A 22370-nucleotide genomic window follows, 5' to 3' on the forward strand; every position below is an offset into this window, starting at 1 on the left:
ATGTATACTAGTTTTCCTTTTTCTTAATAACGTAGTAGAGTATTAAGAGGCTATAGAGTAGCAGGCCTCAATTTCTTATAAGTTGTAAGAGATTGGAAAATAATTTTAAAAGTAACAGAATTGTAAAAATATTATCTTCTGATTGGAGAAGGATGCTTTTGGGATAAAATAAAATTTAAATTTTAAACTGATTTATATCTCATAGAGTATACCACTTTAGCCTCCCTTATTAGCCAAACACTAAAATTCCAACTGTGTAAAGAGATTTGATTAATTACATATAGTTATAGAAAATGGAATGCCCTTACTGGTATATTTTATAATTAGACATGGCACTTAGAAATTACCTCGATAATTTTCTGATTTTTTCAATCAATTTAATTTCTAATCTCTTCAGATGGTATCAGTCTTCCTAAAGGTATCTGTTATTTAAGAAAACTATTTGTTTTTCTAAAATTAAAAATATTTTAGGATCTTTTGTAAAGATCACAAAATAGGTAGATTTATTTTGTTCTTTCGTGAAAGGAAACTGTTCTTTATAAAATGAATGGAAAATTTAAGATGATTAAGAAAAATGTGATAGTTTACAATAGATTTATCAGTTCAAATTTCTAGTGTTTATGACATTTTTGTCACTGTAAATTCATATATATTAATGGAAATATATATAACTATAAAATTATAATGTGCAAGAACATATCACCTAGGAATATGTATTTAACATTTTTTTTGAATTTGGTTTAGATACGCAATTGGCTCTAAATTTGAAAGGACACAAATCAGCATATGACAATTTAACGTTTATAGTGAGAAAAATCCTAGAGTCATTTGTGTGGCTAGAAAGCATAACAGTGTCTTCTACCAACTAGATTCAAATAAATATATACTAAATTAATTGTTAATTGATTTGCCCAATATTACAGTATTACTTCTATAGCTCTTGCCCTTAAGTATCAAATCATCATTCTAGTAATAGAAGACATATTTTTAGTTTTAAAACATCCCATTCCAAACTTATTATTATATTTTAATTCTGTCATACTCTTTATTATGAACAAATGCCCTTCACTTAAGAACTTACATCTGTCTGTATTTTTCTATTATTGCTCTTTTTAACCTATATAAAATGTTACTCACAAGCTTCTTCCTAAGCATCTACATTGTTATAAACTCTAGTATGTCATAAAATAAAATTGAGTATCTTCCAATATAATGGTAAAGATAAGATGCATGAAGATAAAGATCAATTCTAAGTCAATTCTTACTAGATACAAAAATATATTTTTGGGTCTGGAAGAATCATGCAAAGATTCTTGACCTTGATAAAGGGTGTAATCTCTTTAAGGCATAGACACATATTAAATAACATAAGTAAGGTCTGCTGCCATGAGTCGAAACATAACTGCTCTTAGAAACTCTTGACTCTTTGAATATGAAGATAAGAAATTTAGGCTTTGTGAGTTTACTGATAAATGTCTGAGCAAAGAAAAGAAAGAGAGCAATGTATTAATAAATCTAACCATAAAGTTAAGAATTATCCTTCATGGAAATGGATACTGTTGAAAATAGACTATATATATGTGTGTGTTCCACTGGCTAATTGTTACTCTTATTAAATTGCTTTCAAAGAGCAGTTTCTAATTAATTTTATTTATTTATTTAACTTATTTTACTCATGCCAGATCTTTCAGTTTTAAGAAAAATCTTCCAACTCTGGAACTCTTGAAAGTTGAGAGCACATACCACTCTAAATGTTAGGGAATTTAACATGAATTTTAGCAAGAGTATTTTTTATTAATATTTGATATAAAAGAGAAATCACAAAAGGACGCCCATGTTATCTCAATGCCAACAATCAAAAGCTAGGTAATGATGAGAATACAATGTGCCTTTTTGAATTAAAAATCAGGCTTGAATCCAGGATTGTTACATAAGCTAGTTGGAAAACTGAATATAGAGTTCAGTAAATCTTAGCTCTGCTACATATTATTATTATTGTGTCCCAGAGAAAATTTATATTTGATTCTCTTCCACTACAAACTTTCAATAAGAATAGAACACTTATTTACCCTTTCCACAGCCAATATGAATATAGGACTATGGAACCTGCAGTATGAATCTGCCCAGCAATCTCCTTATAATTCAAGAATCAGGATAATATTGTTATAGGACGGGTTCCGAACTTTAACAATAAACATGTGCTATTCTTGGATTTTTTTTTTATTATATGACTACGTTTTTAAATAACTTGTGGAACAAGTTAAATGATAACTTTAATTTGCACCTACAGATATATACAGAAAAATAAAAGTGTGTGAAAAAAAAGGAAAGAATATATAAATTTAGAGCTTAAAATGGTAAAAATGAATGCACATCCAAGGAAAGGATTTTTAGGGCTTTTTTGCTTGTGCATGAACTTGTAATGCATTTGTCATGTCATTATAGGTCATTTTAATATGTCCTAAATGCTTTCTTTTAAATGTGTTGTATGTTGATTTTTAATTCCCTAGATTGAATATCACAGCCTTTGCCCAAGTTTTGAATTATCTAGTGGTTTCCAAATGAATGATAATCAGTCATTTTGAGGTTAAAAGCTTTCTAGCAGACATGAATGATTAACTGCCACCATCTCTGGATTTTCTTTTAAATTTGATTTTTTCCCTAAAATTAACTGTTACAGTGGAGAAAGATGAATAAAAAAACATCAAATTGTTCTGCTCCACAACAGAGATGAGTCATTGAAATCGCTTAAGGGAACTGGGAAATTTTATATTAAAATGTATATGAGGACATTTGCATTCCCCTTGTTGAGGGACATGCATCTACAGTTCTCTGCACCACCACTAATGCTCTGGCTCATCTACCAGTGTCACTATATTCATACAAGACAAAAACCTCTCAAAAAATGAAGACCAAATAGTAGAGACAACACATAAGCAATTAGTTTCACATAATCTCACGTAGTTTTACCTGCAATGAGGAAGGTAATATGTTTCAGGTTAGTTGTTCGCTTCTTTATTTTTTTGTCTAGCTCCCCAAAGTATACAATGCCACACAATCTATTTTCCATTCTTCCCCCCCCTAAAAAAAAAAAAAAACCCTTTCTAAGATTTTTTTAAATCATATTAGTTACTCTTTCTAGTATGTTCTGCTAAGATTTGGATTATGGAAATGGATCCAGAGTACCCCATGTTAAAATTTCAGTGTTACTATTTCATGTAACAACCAGCTAATTTAGGAAAATATCCATATTCTACACCTAAATCTCCATTTCTTCACTAGATTTTCATATCCTGTCAATCTGATATCCCTTTTTCAATCTGTATTACACTTCTTTCCATCCCACACTGTTTAGTTTTTTGGCAGCATTGATTTTTGATTGCTCAACTCTTCTACACAGCAGCTTTATAGGTAGATAATGAATAATTTAAGGTCAGACCAGTTAACTGAGGCCCCTCCAAGCCCATTGGTGCCGCAATATAGTATTTTATGGAACTTTCTTAATATCAGTGGCCCCAATTTGATCTACAAGACTTTAATGTTGGGGCCTCCCCAGGTGGCTCAGTGGTTGAGCGCTGGGCTGCGAAGCTGCCCACAGCCTCTGCAGCGCTGGTTTGATCCCTGTCCCCAGGCGAGGGTCCCACATGGCACAGATCTCTCCTGCCACGCCTGCTGCTCCCCTCAGCAGTGTATTTCATCAGTCTGCCTGTTCTGTTCCCCACTCTGGCCCTGGTGAATTCTCTCATCCTCCCGCACTTCTGACTGTACCCAGTGCTCGTATAAATAAATAAATAAATAAATGAATGAATGAATGAATGAATAAATAAATAAATAAATAAAAGACTTTAATGTTGGATCTCTTAGAGAAATTATTTGGCATAAAATAATGTTTCTTTTCTGCACTTAGATTGTGTGGCCAGTATCATATACCAGAAGAGACGAATGTAAATGGGCAGGCAAAGATATCCTGGTAAGTATCAATGCAAATTATTTTAGTAATTGTGCAAGCAGTTTATTATTGTGCTGTCAACACTTTTGTTCAGTATTATATTAAACACCTTGTTTTTCTTGTGAACTTAGGAACAGAATAATAATATTTAATTTTTCACATTGTCATTTTTACATGAAGCATTGAGAGGTTTATGTAAAGAGAGTAAAACAGTAATAGACATAAAGAAAGAAAAATATATCCCTTTGATGATTTTTATGTGTAAAAGATAATTAACAAAGACAAATTTGCAGCATACAGATATTTATATTCAATAAATCAACTTCTTTGCATATACTGAGTTTTATATGTTAATTCCTCTTGAATTTCTTTTGAAGAGATATCAATTTTTTTCTATTTGAATTATCATGATTAAGTTACCAATTCTTTCTATCCCATCATCCCAATCTTCTTTTTCTTTCCCTATCCTTTCTCCCTTTCTCTTCTGCCTTCTTTTCTTTCCTTCCATGTACTCATTTCTTGAATAAATTTGTATTGAGAAATGGCTGTAGATATGATAAGATTTTTGGTGTCATGCAATATTTAGGAATTTGAACTTGCCTATTAACACACAGATAAGAAGTAATGGAGATTGGAATAAATATCTATTCTGAGATCATCACAGTTATAGATAATATAATAACCAGCTCACAACACTACTGTAAGACTTAAGCTCAAAATTAAATTAATGGTTAAATGTTAATATTTAATTGCTAGTAAATATTAATATTTAGTTATCCATACTACAGACAATTATATATTATTAATATTATTGTTGGCTATATAATAGAGTTGTTTAGGTGACTTCTAAGTAAAAAGTTAATGAAATCACTTTCGTCTTTTAATAATCATAACCACTGCAGTGTTACACTGCTCTGAATTCAATTCGATTTGAAAATTGAGAATAATAAGCATGCTCATCTGACAAATTACCTGAATTTCATAATAAGCACCGAAGCCAAGTGCTGACCTTGTTAGATTTAATGACTGAATCAGCTCACTCAGTTGCTAAAAAAGCCAATATTCTTATCTTTGTAGTTTCCAAAATTCACCTCAGAGCTTTGCCTATCTTACATGACTGCCTTCCTTTCCCTTCCCATATTGGTCGTCAATAATGGGCACTGAGAGATGTTGGTGTTAGCCCAGATATAGATAGTCCAGCAGATGCAATAAAGTCATGATCCCCACAGTGCCCTATGGGTAACCCTAGTCATGACCACATAGACTTCCTCTCTAAGAGGAAGGACAACTTTGTTGTATTTTCCAGTCTCACTGAAAAATACTTAGAGGTTTTATGGAACTAAGACATATAATGACATTTGCTTTATCTGATATAGGGTACTGATGTCAACTAACCATTTCATAGCACCTTGTAAAAAAGATTCTGAAAATTTATAAATCATATCCCATATATTATGGTAGAGTAGGGAAAGGTGTGTATTGAGATACATAAAGTTTTGAAAGTTTAATGTAACACAGCATTGGCCATGCTAATCTTTTCAAAAGTCAACTAATTATGTAACATGATTAAATGCTAGTGCTTTGGGTATTCCTTTACATTCTGTGTCAAGTCAATTTATTTGTTGTGAGTTTTGATTTCCCTTCAAATGCATAAAGGAAAAATACAATAATTTCATATATTGTAGTTCAAGAAAAAATGTTTTTTTCTCTGTCTGTAAACATTAAACACCGAACACTAAATCTTTTTAACATCTAAGTACTAAATTGTATTTAATATTATTTTTTGCAATCCACTGTTCCTTTAACATTGTTTTTTCCTTAATCTAGTATACAAAATATATTTTATCAATTTATAATGCATTTTATTAAAGTTTGTTTGAACTTTGCAGGTAATTCTATGTACAAACCTCCACTTCTATTTATTTGGTGCATTTATTTTTTTTAAGATTTATTTCTTATTTTTTTGTGCATGCAAGAGCTGGGGTATAGGCCAGAGGTGTATGTGGGAGTGGAGGGGTAAAAGAATTCATCAGAGACAGAGTAGGGACCAAACAGGCAAATTGAAATACACTGTTGAGAGGAGCAACAGAGAAGACAGCAGAGGTTTGCTGCACCATGTGGGTCAGCTCCCTGGCCGTGATTGAACTCTTGCTGCAGTGCCTGCACATAGCTTTTGATCAAACTATCACTGCACTGGCTGCAGATAGCTTCATAATGCTGAGACTTAACCCCTTGTGCCACCAGGGAGAGCCAAGTTGGTGCATCTAAATAAGATTTTTTTTTTCCATATACCACATGATTTGCAAAAGAACTCATGAACAGTTTGATGGAAATTCTATACTGTATTCAGATAAATGATAATCAGTTGTGACTTATGAACAATAATCCTTTTCTAAGAGTTCTTGTGGGCTGAAAACCACAAGAATGAGGCTTGAGTATTTTTTGCCACCACAAGGACTTCAAAACAATTGTAGCCAACATAGGAACTGACCTTAAAATTTATAGAAAAGTAAACTACCAACCTCCATGAGTGCTTTGCATGGTTTCTATAACCTGGGTTTACTCTTTCCCACTAGTTTTAGTGTGTTCTCAAAAAAGTTCTCTGAATGCAAATTTTATTTAAGCATACTGTCCTGTAAAAAAATCTTAATAGATTCAGTTGCAAAGATTTAATAGGAAAATACAGACAAGGAAAAGCAAGGCAAAAAACTTTGGCTGATTTTATATATTTGAGAGTGGGTCATTCTTATATCTAACTAAGAGACTAAGAAGGCACAGCCATCGAGGAAATCAGAACATGCCACTGGCTGACCTATGCAGTTCTTGTGTCCCTAAATGTAGCATCAAACAGAACATTTAGCCCTTTCCACATTTTCCTGCGCAGGGATGGTGCAAGTGATCCTTTCTTACAGCTCAGTTTTATACAAATACATATGCTAATTTAGTAGCTGGAATTCAAGCATCTATTCCACAAAGTTGGATTTTGTGGTAAACACAGAATCTACAACCTAACCACCACCCTTCTCCCATTCATTTATTTTTCTCTTGTAGAAGTGAATATACAGGATATTTACTGATATGCCTTCTTTTCTTTATGTTGTAGGTTCCAAACCTTTCATTGTTATAGAATTTCATATGGAATGGAAAACTCATAAATTTTTCAGTTGTTGTTACTTGAGAGTTGTAGTTTGAAAAAAAATTATGTGCTCTTTAACATTATTAGGCAGAGTCTCTTTAAATAAATGCAATTCATATCTATCCATTCTGAAGCTATTACTGAACTTTACTTTCATTTTTGATATTTTTCTGTTGTGAATAACAATAACATTTCTGTTCAGGGATTAACTTCCTTGACCCTGTTTTGCAAATGAGAATGGAATACATGGTAAGCTGGTAAAAAGAATCTGTTTCAAATCAAAAGCTCTCTGAATCTTCTTTGTTTATCCTACTAAAGCATCTCTCTGCACTAAGTTTCAGTAAAACCAAATGGCAACCGTATGACTGTTAGAAATATTTTGAACATCATTGGAAATCAAAATTTCAACCATCTGAGATGAACAAAAAAAGGCAGATTCTCAAATCTCCCTTGGATATGTTTCAAAGTGTAATACATGCACCTGAAATTTGGGACATACTGAAATTCTTGAGGGGTTTGTTTTGTCTTTAGTGGTTATCTGTTTCTTATGCTATGGTCTATTATATATAACATGTCTGTCAAAAATATCATGGTTCAAATTGCAGAAATTCAACACTATTTTTGCCAAATGAATGAAATTGAGAAATTGAAACTGCTAATGCATCTAAGAAGAAGCACAACCTGTAATATACATTAGACCTTGAATTCTGTTTACTTTCTCAAAGGTCAAAGTTGACACAAACTTTAATTTTTCACTTTATTTTAAGAACTTCAAGGCCTGGTTAAAAATTACCATATAAATGCTTAGAATTGTCTCCTGATTCTATCAAAATGATGTCTACATTCAATATCAAAACCCTGATATGTATTTTTGACAGATAATCTTTCATGGGTCTCTTATACTTCTGCACAACTAATGAACAGAGGCACTGCCTGCCTATTTTGTGGACTATTTTTAGGATATTTGTACAATGAAGATACTTGAAGGTTGTGTCTCTGCTGAATGAAAGGCTGGTTTGCAAACATCAATGTGAATTAGAGCTTGTGTCTCCTTCTGGAAAAAAAAAAAAACATGTATGATTACTGCCCAGAACAATGAATATAATAGCTTGCTCAATGTGTAATGGCCAGTATATTTATGACTATTATAAAATATTCAGGGTCCCTCAACCCAGGGTTCCTCACTTATGTTGCAACTCACTATATCTGCAGATATCATCTGGCACTCTTTTTAGTGCCCAATGGGAATATTGGAACTTGAAGTTGGAGAATTGGCATGAGAAACGTTAATACTCAGAACACTTCTATCTATGTGTAATTAAGTCCTTTATCTCTGACCCAGGTCTCTTATATCCTCTTAGCATCCATGAAGTCATGGATGCTACCTTATAAATAGGAAAAAGCTGGCCTTCCTAATGGCCTATGGGATACGTTTCAGGGCTGTCACCACCACGACCTGAGTTTGATCCCTAGCCAGGGAGCTAACCCACATATGGTACAGCAGACCTATCCTGCCTGGCTTTCTGCTCCCCTTAGCAGTATATTTCAGTAGATCTGCCTATTCTGCTTCCCACTCTGTCTCTTGTGAATCCTCTCACCACCCACCCCATACCTCTGGCCTACACCCCAGTTCTTCTATACACACACACACACGCATGCACAAAAGTAGGAAAAATCACAGACCCTTTATATATTTTGACAATATTTATTATAAATTTTTGTTGGTACTTTAGATTACCTAACAAATAAAGACTATCATTAATTTATTCTGTTTTAAATATGCCTCCTATGATGAACTTGATAGCATTTCATTTATAGGGACAACTGATTTTTGTTGAGGTTGTCTTAGTAAACCTTTTCTTATTAAATGTCACAGAATATCTGCAACATTTAAAATGGTTGTATGGGCATTTATACTTGGGGTTAACTAAATAAACTAAACCGAATATTAAATAATTTCTTGATAATTTCATGATTTGTACTCATTTCTGACTTATCATAGATTTGGGAATATTTTTCTTATTATATGCCCACGGGGAAAATGATGTGGTTAACTTTCAACTTTTAATGTTTTTAATTTACTTAAAATATGTGACAATAAACAAAATCCACCATTATGTTCACAGTACATCACAAAATTCCCCTAAAGTTCTATTTAAGTCATTTAATTTTTACATATTTCTATTTACTGGGTTGTTTTGGATGGTAAGAAAAGAGAATGCAAAATTATGGTATCTGTAAACATTTGACACTATTTTAGGAAAATCTTAATGATGTCTTTAGTTCAGAGCAGAACATATTCTTAAAGTTTCTCATAATTGCATTCAATTTAGGTGCTATTTATGTATATGCTGCAGGATATTAAATAGTGTGCATATTAAATAGTTTGCATGTATGGGTAAACTAAAAAAATAGATTTTTAGTATTATATTTGAAAGAAACTGAATTAATAGAAATGTATATATGATAAATATGAATATAAGTACAAATATAAATCTAAAATTGATTCTTAAGTCTAATATTAATTTAAGATGGAGGACCCATTCATAGTTAGAAAATAATAAAATTCTCAACTACAACCCTGTAATTTTCTTTTTTTTTCTTTTAAATAGGTCAAATCCATGTTCTTTGTACATTACATATTGCACTGTAATGTACCTTTTTGTTAGTTATGGTTTGGCCTAGCATCAGAACCAGTGTGAGTGTTAAGGAGAAAGGGATTTGATTATAGGTACTAGAGTTCATGCAGCTGTGGAAATGATGAGGAAATCTGTGGAAGAGTATTGCTTCTGAGATAGCTATTGGACCTAAAATCACTGTTGGTCGTCAGACTGGAAGTAGGGAAGAGAAGCTGGACATGAAGTGGGAACAACAAGGGTAAAGTGAAACCCACATAAAAACTGGAATTTGTAAGGACAAGGTAGATCTGATATCTGTCTTTCATTACTTCCCACTTTGATGATTTGGGTGGCCAAGTCATCATAGTTCCTTTTGCTATGCTATAGGATGTATAAAGGGCCAGGACGAGGTCTTACAGAACTTAAAGAATGAGATTTGATGGTAGCTAAGTTCTTTGGGGCCCAGCTGCTGACCCATGTTAGCAAGGAGGATGTTAACAAGAAAGACATCAAATTTGAATGCTTTGCAAGTGTTGTGGTTGTAAATGAGCTTCTGCCATCCAAATGTCATGCAGAGATATCTTATGGCCAGTTTTAACTAATTCACAGGAAAGGGAATTGTGAAAATGCAGTTCCAGCCTATCAAAACAGAAATAGTATATTTCTGCCACAATTATTGGGGCACATATTTACTATTTGAAACAATGATTCATTCCATATACTAGTTTGATTACAAGAGTAATTATAATTTATAGCCCTCCATTGTTAAAGGACTAAAACTTCATGAGAATTCTATTGAACAAATTCTAATGAACAAATAGCTATTTTATAATTTGGAAATCAGAATGTCATTATTGAAAACAGTGTCAGGATTTTGACTACTTAATAGTTCTCTGGGTTTGGTAGGAAAAGTATTTAAATTAATTTCACATATTTTACAATTACATGCATTCATTTCAGTTAAAAGGGAGAAAGGGAGGGTATGCTGAACACATACAATCAGTGGAAACAAATAATGCCAATGAAAGGCACAAATGTTATAGTTCATTAATTGACAACAAAATACAAAGGAAAATATAAATCACAAAATAGGTATCTTCTGGTTCATAAGGAATTTCAATGCAAAATTGCTCAGGCTCCTTTAAAGAGTAAAATAGAGTCCCATTGGATAATGTTTGCCTATGTGAGTAATCATTTTTGGCCAAAGTTTGAAGGTTTCCAGTAATCTAAAAGAAAAATGTTTATAGATTCTAAGCAGTATTTCTAGAACTTCAAAACAAATAGTCAATCTAGGGGTGAAAAAAAAGTCAAATGGCACGCTGAACTGAAATGAGCATTTAAGTAAAATGATTTGGTAACCCTTGTAGGAGTCTTCATTGAATCCTTCATACCATTCATGCCATTTTTCAAATTTTCATTCATCGTAAGTTGAAAGATGATGCAGTTCAATTAGTATGAATGGGCCTACATACTTAAACAACTAGTCATAACATAATTCCAAGTTTGTTGTCCCTGTTGAACCGGTATTCTAAAAACATCCTCTAAAGTTAAAGCATTAAGGTGGAAAGGTCAATTAGTTTTATTATGTCATCATTCTTCTAAATAGTGAAGGTAAAAACGTCTCTCAAAATGGACAGAACAACCTAGTCACCATTTCAAAAGGTGAATGTTAAAAAATCCCATCGCAAATTCAACATCAGAAAGGTAATATAATTAGAACACAGTTAAATCTTAGTCTTATTAGATAAGTCTCTTTGAAGAAGAGATTTCTAACATCCTTAGTGAATGCTGAGGTATTAGAAAGACATGAGTGTGGATGATCTGATCACAGCTGCAATCACACAGTGTTAAAAGAAAAAAATGACAAAAAATTATCGCCATGTAAGTATGGAACAGCTTAAACGGAGAAAGGAATGAAATGAGTGACAGGAACAATCTCATGGATTACTGCTTTGGCACAAAGATTCTAGCATTCAGCTAGCTTGCCAAATAAATTGACCAGAGAATAAGAAAGTCAACAGATTAACTTCAGGAATTAAGCTTATTAATGGATTTTCATGCGGAAATGTATCCACCCATCATGATAGGAAAGGGCTTCCTTTGCTTTCCCAGCTGCTAGGTTGTACAATAAAATATTTTTACATAAACTGATGGGATAGAGACATTTTTCCCTTTTAAATGAATGTCCAATGACCTGAGGCAGTGTTATACTATACCCATTCATTTTGGGCTGATTTATATTTGAACCAGAACAAGTTGTTTGATTTAATCATAAACTGAATATGGTTGAATAGAGATTGTTCATCTTCACAGCCTTCTCTTCATTTTTCCCTTCTTTTGTTTATAATAAAGTATCATTGCTCCATCCATAATTTAAGAACATGGAAGGAGATAATTGGAATTGGAGGTAAATTATATTCTTTTGTAGAAAGTATAATTATTGGAAGTTAGCTAAAAACACCTCTATTCTCTTTGAATTTTCATGCATGGAGCAGTTGTTTTGACAGATGGATGGACTTTATTTTTGTAACCGTCCGGGAAAAGTCTGTGTAACACAGTCTAATCAGTGCTACATATTTGTAATGTTTGTTTTTGAATCACTTGCGCTTGGCTCCTATATCTTTTTTTTTCTAGGGGGCAGGCATTTTCTTTCTCATTTATTTTTCCAGGCTAATATCTCTGTGTGTAATCCCTCTATCCATTTCATCTGAAAACACTAAAAACCCTTTAAAAAACAAGCGCAAATGACTTGCCACTAAGGATGATGAATCATTACTGCTCAGGTGTGGCCTTGGGGTTTACTGGTTTATAACTACCTTTGCTTTTACTTTTAGGCTAAGTTATCAATTTATAATGCTGTTGGTCTGGAGTGCATTTCAGTAAAATAAGAGGTCAGTATGGTTGCCTGACTCTTGGGAAGCCAACTTGTTGCTAAACGTCTCTGTGTATATCAACTTAAACTCCAAAAAGAATCAAGGTTTGAAAAATGAATCCATTTTGAACTGATTACACTCTCTTTATTACGTTGTAAATCCTCCGGTGCTGAGCAAAGCAATGCAGTAGTGTAATGCCAAAAAGTACATTACATTCTGGGTTTTAAGAATCGTCATGGTTCAAGAAAAGGTCAGAAACACTCTTCTTCTGTCTCCCTAGAGCAGAAATGTGTGAAGTGTGTTTCCTTTTGCTGCCACACTTCCTTCTTTTTTAGAGGAAAGTCCATGCTGCTTCCAAATAAAATGAATATCCTGTTTTGGAACACTCCAAAACCTTGGCAGCAGCAACAAGCCAGAGAATGAAGCAAGTGAATGACAGAAGTGATACTCTTTTCTGCAGGTTTTCTGTTTAAGGAACAAATCCTTACTAGCAATGTCTCTTTCGACTTCTTGATTCTTCTCTGTCCATTTCCTTTAATTCACTCTATCCTTCTCCTCCATTGTTGTTGATGAATTTCCTTGCAGTCATTTTAACCTATTTTGAAGGTATTTCCTGCCATTTCTTTGTCTCACTCTCAGTGTCTTAAAACACATGCTAAGACCAAGAGATTTCTCTCCATTCCATTTGCATCAACCTTCAAAATAATATTGAGCTAGCCCCTGGGCATGGCAACAGTACAGACTGCTGCCAACTGGGAGAGTTCAGTGGGGAAATGAATGGGATCATTCCAGGCCTCAGGCCAATAGGGTGGGTCTATTGCTTTGTAGCTCAGATAGACTCCCTTATCAGCATTCTCAGTAGAACCATTTGCCAGATTTCACAGCTATAGTCCTGTGATTGATTTTTTTCCAGCAGCTCTGCAGAGGAATATTATAGTGGCTCTTCTTTGACACTTAATAGAGAACAAATTAAAATTATCATGATATTTAGTGTGACCTAATTCCAAGTTTTTAAGACCTGAGAGATGTTCACTTATTAATTATAGCTAATCAGTTATCCAGTCTAACAGCTGCAGAGGTATAGGAGCCTCCTCTGTGTTCACAAGTGTCTGTAGTCTTATTTTATATTTCCTTCTTTCTGTGTTGTGGAGAGTGAGGATCTATTCCCACCTCTGTGGGATATGCTAAGGTGTTCTTGATGGGATTAGAGAATTTGAGTTTGTCTTCAAAACTGCATGCATATCTTTAAAGGCAACACAGGCAACCTGAAACCCTATCCTTTTTTTAAAGATTTATTTATTTATACCAAAGCTGGGGTACAGACCAGATGCACGGGAGGGTGAGAGGATTCACAAGAGACAGAGCGGGGAGCAGAACAGGCAGACGGACCAAAAGCATTGCTGAGGGAGAGACAGGAGAGGTCTGCTGCACCATGTGGGTATCTCCCTGGCTGGCCGGGATTCGAACCCATGCTGCAGAAGCTGTGGAAATCTTCACAGTGCTGTGCTCAACCCGTGCCACCAGGGAAGCCCAGAAACCCTTTTCTTTTTTTTTCTCCCCCTCCCTCAGAAACCCTATTCTTTTCTAAAATGAACAAGACACCCATCTGGGTCTGCCACTATCGTTTATTAAAATATTCATTTGCTCACCAATAAATAGACATGGACAGTTTCCTGGTGTCAACATATGGTGCTGGAACAGGTTATTTACAGTATTGAATGTTATAAAATTGAGCCCATAATCAGGAAGGCTGTCTTTACGTAAAAGCAGAGACTATGCGGCCACCTACCTATTTGAAGGTAAGAGAGACCGTGAAAAGTTTCCTAAAAATAACTTCTTTGTAAGTGACTGAATTTTCTTAAAAGTGCAAAGAAATCCTCTGGGTAAAACCCCATGAATGCCTCATTTGTAAATGAGTTTATCAGATGTTTCCCATTCCACAACCTGTTTCCCCTGCCCAGCATCCATGCAGTTTCCTTGGGAAAGAGGAACTGTTACAGAATGAGGAATTTATTGTTAAAAGTCTTGGAAGGTATATGTGTTTCACCATTTTGCCTTAGAGGTACTCTGTGCTAAGTGAAGCATAGGTGATCTCCACACACCCTTTTATCTGTGGAATTTTTCTTCACAGCAACTTACAAAATCAGTTGATTTCTGAGTTTAATTTGTATGTATGACACCTTACCAGACAAAAGAAAAAAAAAATCAGGATCTAAGTAACAAAACTATGGGAAAAATTCAATGTTTATTTTTGTTACTCCTCAGCACATGTTAAAAAAGCATGAGGAACCATAACTTCGAAGTTTTACATTTTACTTTAAGTAGATTCACCTTTGGGACAATATATTTATAGCACATACTTAGGTTTCATACTTAGGTTTCATCCTAGAAAAATCGGCGATGATAGAAAGCAATTGTTATAATTTAAATATCAATTTTTCTGCTTAAGTTTGGTAGTCTGCTCCTTATTTTATTGGGGAATAGCATTAAGACCAAAATCATCAGTTGCAACCACAGACTACAAACGTCATGTGGAAATGTACTTAAATTATCGTAGCATTCAGTTAAAAACTGCAACTGACTACGTAAGTCCAAATGCTTGAAAAGCCACATGTCATAGAGGCTGACTTTGGGACTGTAACACACTTAGAGGCTCCAGGACCAGACCAATTCTTTGTTATGGTTGCCATTATTGCTTGCATTATAGCCTGCTTTTGATCTTTATTTGCCTTTATGGTTACATAATTGGTTTTAATTCAAAACATTTATGGGCAAAAACGCAAAACTATTTAAGAAAGTCTCTGATCATTAATAAAATAAATGTGAATGTAGTTTTTATTATTTATCTTAGGAGTATTCAAAGTGAATGTTTTGCATTCCATGGAGAATTCCTATTTTCTACTATATGTATATCCAATTTTTAAGATTTGTTATATGGTGTATACACTAGAGCATTTTATTATGATGTATCTTCATAATTTGAGTTTTTCTTTCTATATTTATAATAATGATAAAGATTCATCTAGTTAAAATAATTTATGAAATTCGTATCTTTCCTGCTTTGAATTATTTGGCAATAAAGTTATGCAATTTATAGTCTGAATATTCATTCTTTTTTCCTCCCAAATTTTCCTCCACAGGAATAAACTACTGTAATTTCTGTTTACAGAAAAATATTTCTTTTCACAGGATCTACAGTTTAAAATATAAATAGCTGTATCCATTTTACTTCTTAGGTGATATTTTTGTTGGAAAATAATACGGCAGGAATTTCTAAACTCCTGTAAATAATAAGATGTGACTAGAATTTCCTCTTATAACTTGTTCTTTAACTGAGCTCTATGGCTTATGGGGTTTATTGGGGTTTAGGATGTCCATGGACCTCCTCAAAATATGTATTAATTCATTATAGCCACTCTACAAATTACCCTTCAATCTACAGGTTTTCCAAACTCTGCCATATTCTCTATCTCAACTTAAATAAACCCGAGTTGTCTCTGAAGCTGAGTGAAGCTGAAGCAGGCAGCTCTACTTTCTTAGGATCTAAAAGCAGCACAAGTGAAGTGCACAGTCAGTGCCCATCATGATGGGTTACTAATGATATTTAAACTTCATGTTTAATAGATTTAGTTATATTTTTTTGTTTTATTTCTAAAATTAACTCAAAGTTGATCTTTGCAAAGAAATTTTCACCACTGTATTACTTAGATAATTCATTAAATAATCAAATAATTTACTATCCCTCTCCTTTTTAGAAAACAGCTACTATTGGTTATATTCTTTTTCTTTTTATTAAATTATTTGATAGTGATCATACTGTAGTATATGCAGATATCAAAGTATAAAGTTGCACAACTGAAACATAGTTTTATAAACTGTTACTTCAATTTTATAAAAGCTAAATTACACAGTTTTAACAAAGAGAATATTATTAATATTCTAACATTTTAATAGCAGAGAATATTATGTTTAACCTCCCAAAGAGTAAGAACTTCTATATTTTTAGTTCATGCAATGATATGAGCAAACAATAGAATAATAAGCTCTAAAAATGTTGTGAAAAGGACACCATAGAAAAGAAATCTGTTCAAGCATGCCTAGCACCCTAGAGGGTAGCTCAGTCATGCTGACTGCTCGAACTCACTGGTTTCCTTTTGTCTTGCAGAAAGAATGTGCTAATTTCATCAAGGTGCTTAAGGCTTATAATCAGACCCACTTGTACGCCTGTGGAACAGGGGCTTTTCATCCAATTTGCACCTACATTGAAATTGGACATCATCCTGAGGTAAAATGGGCTTTTAAAAAATGGTGTTTGTCCATGACCCTGTCCTATTCAAATGCTTCGTTACTAATTTTTTCAACTCATTTAGCTTCTGGTTTGCTATTCAGTGGAACCTACTTCAAATTCAAATGCTATTACGAATTTTAGTCTGTGAGTCCAAAAAAGAATGAGACCATCACTCCACAATAACTCTGGGACAGGAGGAAAGAAGGAAGAGAGCATTTGGTTTCACCCTGGCTTACAGAGTCCAATCCGTTTTGCATGTGCAGCAGATGTCAGCAGGCCGAATGTGTACTGTTTTCTCCTTCATTTGTATATTGCCAGCTTTCCCCTCCATTTCCATCCTCAGCCAGAAGTGTCTGCCACCCCAGTTGTTTTCTTCTGCCTAGGGATTAAGAAAGGATGTCATACATGTGCACAATTATCTGATCTCACATTTGCCCTAAATTATTCACATTTGTGTTCTTGCTCAGCTGAGCTTTGAATTTATATTTTGGCTATTATTTTGGCAGCAAGAAATAGAAAAAAAATTAATCTATTGCTCCTAAAAGATGATTAATGAGAAAATTTAGTGAAAACATTGGACAGGTAAATTTAAGTAAAACCTGAAATTATGGAAATATTTATAGGGAAAGTTACTAATGTTGAAAGCAGCTGAATTGGGTTTGCCGGTAACCTTCAATCACACGCATTTTTTTATTTCTTGGCTCACGATACTTAGAAGAACAAAAACATTCATGTGATGAGAAAATCATTTGTGACAGTCTCTTTCCATATTGGGATTTAGAAATACTCTACAAGTAAAAAATTTGTTTGGGGGATATTGCTTGTATCCGAAAGATTAAAATACAATTTGCATGTTAAACACTTTTTTATAGCTGAAATTCTAGGCTTTCTCTTTAAAAATGTTTATGGTACCTAAAGTGATACCAATGTGTTCTTTGAATCCAAAGACTTAGAATGAAAATAGTGTTCTGCCTACTTTTTTTAAAGAAGGTATCTTTAGACTATATGGTTTCTAGATAACACTCAATATTAATTTCTTGATGAACCTGGGAAGGTTATAACACTTTCCCAAGGTCTCATTAATTAACATCACATCCCTATCACATCCTTATCACATCCTTCCTCCTTCTTTTCATGTAAGCACATACACCGACTTGTTCACATATTTAAGAAATTGAAATAAAAATTAAGTAAGAGCAATTCTACTTAAGTGGCTTGTTTCATGATGACAAAATTAGGAATCATTTCCTACGTAGGTGCCCGGCTATGTTTGGCTCCTTTTAGATAAATCTCTCCCACTTGACTTCCTTCTCAGCTATTTCCTATAAACAGGTATCCTAAAACTTCAGCCCTGAGTGATTGTTCCACTTCCCTATAGCCTGGAGATGGCTGCAGACTGCTCCCTTCACAGCTTACTGCACTTTTTATATGTGCTGTCTCCACGCTATGTAGGACGGCGGGGTCAGGAATGTTGAGCTAGCAAAGGTGGTGGAAATGGCATGGACTTTGGTGACGCATATTACTTTTTTTTAAGATTTTTTATTTTATTTAATTTTTTTTATGCATACAAGAGCTAGAGTGTAGGCCAGAGTTGGGGGGGGGGGGTGGTGAGAGGATTCACCAGAGACAGAGTGGAGAGCAGAACAGCGCATTAGTGTGTTTCAATACACTGCTGAGGGTAGCAGCAGGTGAGACAGGAGAGGTCTGCTTCACCATATGGGTTAGCTCCCTGGCCTGGGACTGAACTCTTGCTGCAGAGGCTGGCAATAATTTCATAGTGCTGAGATTTAACTCCTTGTGCCACCCTGGAGTCCCGACACATGTTGCTTTTAATCTTGTTCTACAACTTACTAAACGGAGAACACTAGGGAAATTACTTAACCTCACTGAGACTCTGTCTCATAATGTGTATAACTAAAGAAATACTCTTTGATGCTCAATATCTACATTTTAAGGGAGAGGCTGACTTACTACCTCCAATTGGCTTCTAACCTTCTTATCAGGGCGTGACCAGTTGACTGTTTTGCAGTGAAAACTCAGAATTCTAGACCTGCCATTGTTAAAACCAAGTCCACGGGTGCATTGGTGAAGGAAACTCTATGGGGATTATACCTTGGGGGGGGGAGGAGAGCAAACATTGTTTAAAAATGAACAATGATGTAAAAAATTTTTTAAAGTAATAAAAAAAAAGAAAAAAGAATTTGGTTGTTTAGGCAACTCTAGATCAGAGGCATTCTGTAGGGAAGGAAGAGGGGGAAGGATCAGGACAGGGAGGGAAAAGCACAAGGGACTATGGTGATGATGCACGGGGGAATTGGTGGTGGGAATTTCATGGGAAATCATACATTGTACAAATATGAAGAATGATGTAATAAAAAATATATAAAAGAAAAAAAATAAAACCAAGTCCTTGGACTTCAGGATACTTGTTAGACCTCAGTGGGTACAGATGCTTGATTTAGAGCAAGCAACTTTCTCTCTGAGTCTCTGTTTCTGATGTAGAGTGGTACTGAGAATGGTCTCTAACTCATAAGGGTGTGAGAGTTTAACATTATGTAGTAGGTAGTAGGTGCTGGGAAACAGTCAGTTATTACTTTAAAAATATAAATCTGCATCTCAGGTTGAAAACTTTTGCTGTCTCTCATGTTAGTAATTGTTACCTTGTCTCTTAAACATAACTCTGTTCATCACAAATTGTAAATTACTTCATGGGATTTTCATTGTTGCCAGGTTATTCTGCACTTAGCTTAATTTCCCAATTTTAGTGTACGAAAATGACCTTGATGGCCACTGAAATTAAAATACCATATAATGTTCCTCTATCCAAAAAAAAGCCATGATTTTTCCCTTTTGAAGTTGCCTTTTAGTATAGTTTGCAGCATATTTCCTTCTGAAATCATCCACTATTTATTGTGCTCTTATGTGTATTGGGGAGAATGGAGAGTTATGGGTTCTGGAGCCAGGAAAGTAGAGGAGGCCATTTCCTCCATTGAAATAAATAAATGAATAAAACTTCCTTTATGATCTCCTTTGAGGTGGTATTATTATTTTCCTAAGACCTGAAACGCCGAGCCTCTTTAGAAGCTTAGTGATCTTGATTTGCATGGCAGCTACAAATTGGGAAATACTGCTCCAAACTGTTCATGAGGTCATAGGGAAGATGATTATACAATTACCTGGGGAATTTGGAGCAGTCTAGACAGTCAACCAGGGAAATTCTGGAAAAGATATTATCAAGATAACTTGTCTAGACGACATAAAATTTAATTTTAAGTGCTTAAGCTGCCTTAAGAGAGAATCTGCATCAAATTGATCTATACTGATATTGCAAGTACTGCTTTCGGATTTAAACAGTTATACTGTAGGGAAGTTTAGTAAAAAAGCCAATGTGTTCTTCATACAGTTAAGGAAAGAATGACAATAATGGAAAGACTGAAAAAGTAAGAAATAAAATAGCAATCAGGACTGTGGCCACAATTGTGTGATTAGAGTTCATAAACTCTCATGAAGTTTTAATCTAGTAACTTTTATTTACAAGATAATTTCTTAGATAGAATTTAGACACATCTTTCTCTTAAAGTATAGTAAAATATAGCTTGTATAGTTCTCTGTTTACCTTGTCCCATACTACATAAAATAACAAAATAGTTCTCTAACTACTGACCAGACTATAAATAAATTACAAGTAACTTTATTGTGGAAAAAGTACTTTTTTCTATTATCAATTTTTGTGGACATTTTTCTTCAATTTTTTCTTTGCAATGTTCTTCCTTTAAAATAATTCATTGCCTAACTGTGCTGAAGGGGAGAAAATCCTTGCATACCATACATCTAACAGAGAACTGATATCAAAGTTCTACAAAGAACTCATAAAACTCTACAAAAACAAAATAAATAACCCAATCAAATAATGGCAGAAGAACTAAGCAGACACTTCTTCAAAGAAGACATACAGACTGCAAATAAACACATGAAAAAATGTTCACCATCACTTACCATTAGGGAAATGCAAACAAGAACCACAAAGAGATAACATCTCACATCTGTGAGAATGGCCCATATTAAAAAGACCAGAAGCAACAAGTAATGGCAAAGATGTTGAGAAAAGGGCACTCTCCTGCATTGCTGGTGGAAATGCATACTGGTCCAGTCTTTATGGAAAAGAGTATGAAGGGATCTTAAAACATTAAAAAAAAAAAAAAAGTGGGCCTGCCATTCAACCCAGTAATTCCACTTCTAGGCATCTACTCAAAATATTCTAAGACACTACTTTGAAAGGAAACTTGCACTCCAATGTTTATTGTAGTGTTACTTAGTATAGCTAAATTATGGAAACAACCTAAGTGCCCCCAAACAGATGCATGGATCGAGATGTGGTGTATATACACAATGGAATATTAATCAGCAATCATAAAAAATGAATTCTTGTCATTTGTGACAACATGGATGGAGCTGGAAAGGATAATGCTAAGTAAAATAAGACAGAAGAGAAAGGTCAATACTAGGGTATAACTAATAGGTGGAATATAAAGTACCTCAAAATAGTAAGATAAAGACAAGCTTAAAAATTAACCTTTAAAAGCTGATTACAGAATGGAAGCACCAAGGTGCTCACCAAGGAAGATAGTGAGGAGGGAGATAAGAACAAAGAGGGAAGGAAGTTCAATGGACTTTGGAGGTGGAGTATGGGTGATTTGGTGATAGGTAGTTATACCTACTTGGTGATACCTGATGGGGGTATCCAAATATTACCTCAATTAACAACAAATAAATTAATGTAAACAATAGAGAAAAAAAAAGTATACCCTCCACAAACTTTCTGAAAGTAAAGTAATTCACTGGCTTATAACAAGTTCATAATATTGCCAAAATCCATTCATAAAAAATGACATTATGAACTTACTATTCCAAATGCTTGAATACCACAAAGTAAAGGCATCAGGTCTTTTTTATAACTGTATTATTTTTCTTGAGGTCTGTGGTTTACAATACTTTATATAACTTAGATATATAGGTTCATCTTATATCTCTTCAGATGTATTTTACGATGCCATCCCCTCCAAACAAGCACATGGGACCATCCAATCAAGACTCCCTTTATCATTTAATTGTTTCAGCTCTTATTGGAGGAAATTACTAATTCCTTTTAAATTATGATCATTTTCATAACCCCTTCAATTAGCATTCTAGTTATGAAAATAGACCTTGTTTTACTCTCCCAGCATTTAACAGCAATATTTGTATTTCTGAATACTGTATTCTTGAATCTACTCTCACTGTATATTGAATGTCTTCTGACCACACACAGATTGTCATTGATTGCTATATTAAACAGATTTTCTGTTTCCTGTAGGACATTTGGGAATTGGTAGACATATTAATTAACTCCAGTTCTATAAGATGGATGTCAATCAATTCTTGGGTATCTGCCAGTACTACTTGACACTGTAGATAACTGCCAATGAGGTCACATACTTCATACACATGTGTGTGTTTATCATAAAAA

At 34.1% G+C, this 22370-nt stretch overlaps 1 protein-coding gene across 1 annotated transcript in view; it reads left to right on the plus strand.

Annotated features, from left to right (window-relative positions):
* Positions 1-22370, plus strand: part of SEMA3A (semaphorin 3A) — a gene marked incomplete at its 3' end in the record, with an annotated part of 192026 nt that overhangs the window by 50294 nt on the left and 119362 nt on the right. The window contains exons 3-4 of the mRNA XM_084230360.1: positions 3908-3970; positions 16742-16861. Coding sequence (XP_084086486.1) covers positions 3908-3970; positions 16742-16861 — 183 coding nt within the window. The remainder of the gene's footprint in view (positions 1-3907; positions 3971-16741; positions 16862-22370) is intronic.

The sequence above is a fragment of the Talpa europaea genome, assembly GCF_964194135.1.
Source record: "Talpa europaea genome assembly, chromosome: 3".
Lineage (NCBI taxonomy): Eukaryota > Metazoa > Chordata > Mammalia > Eulipotyphla > Talpidae > Talpa > Talpa europaea.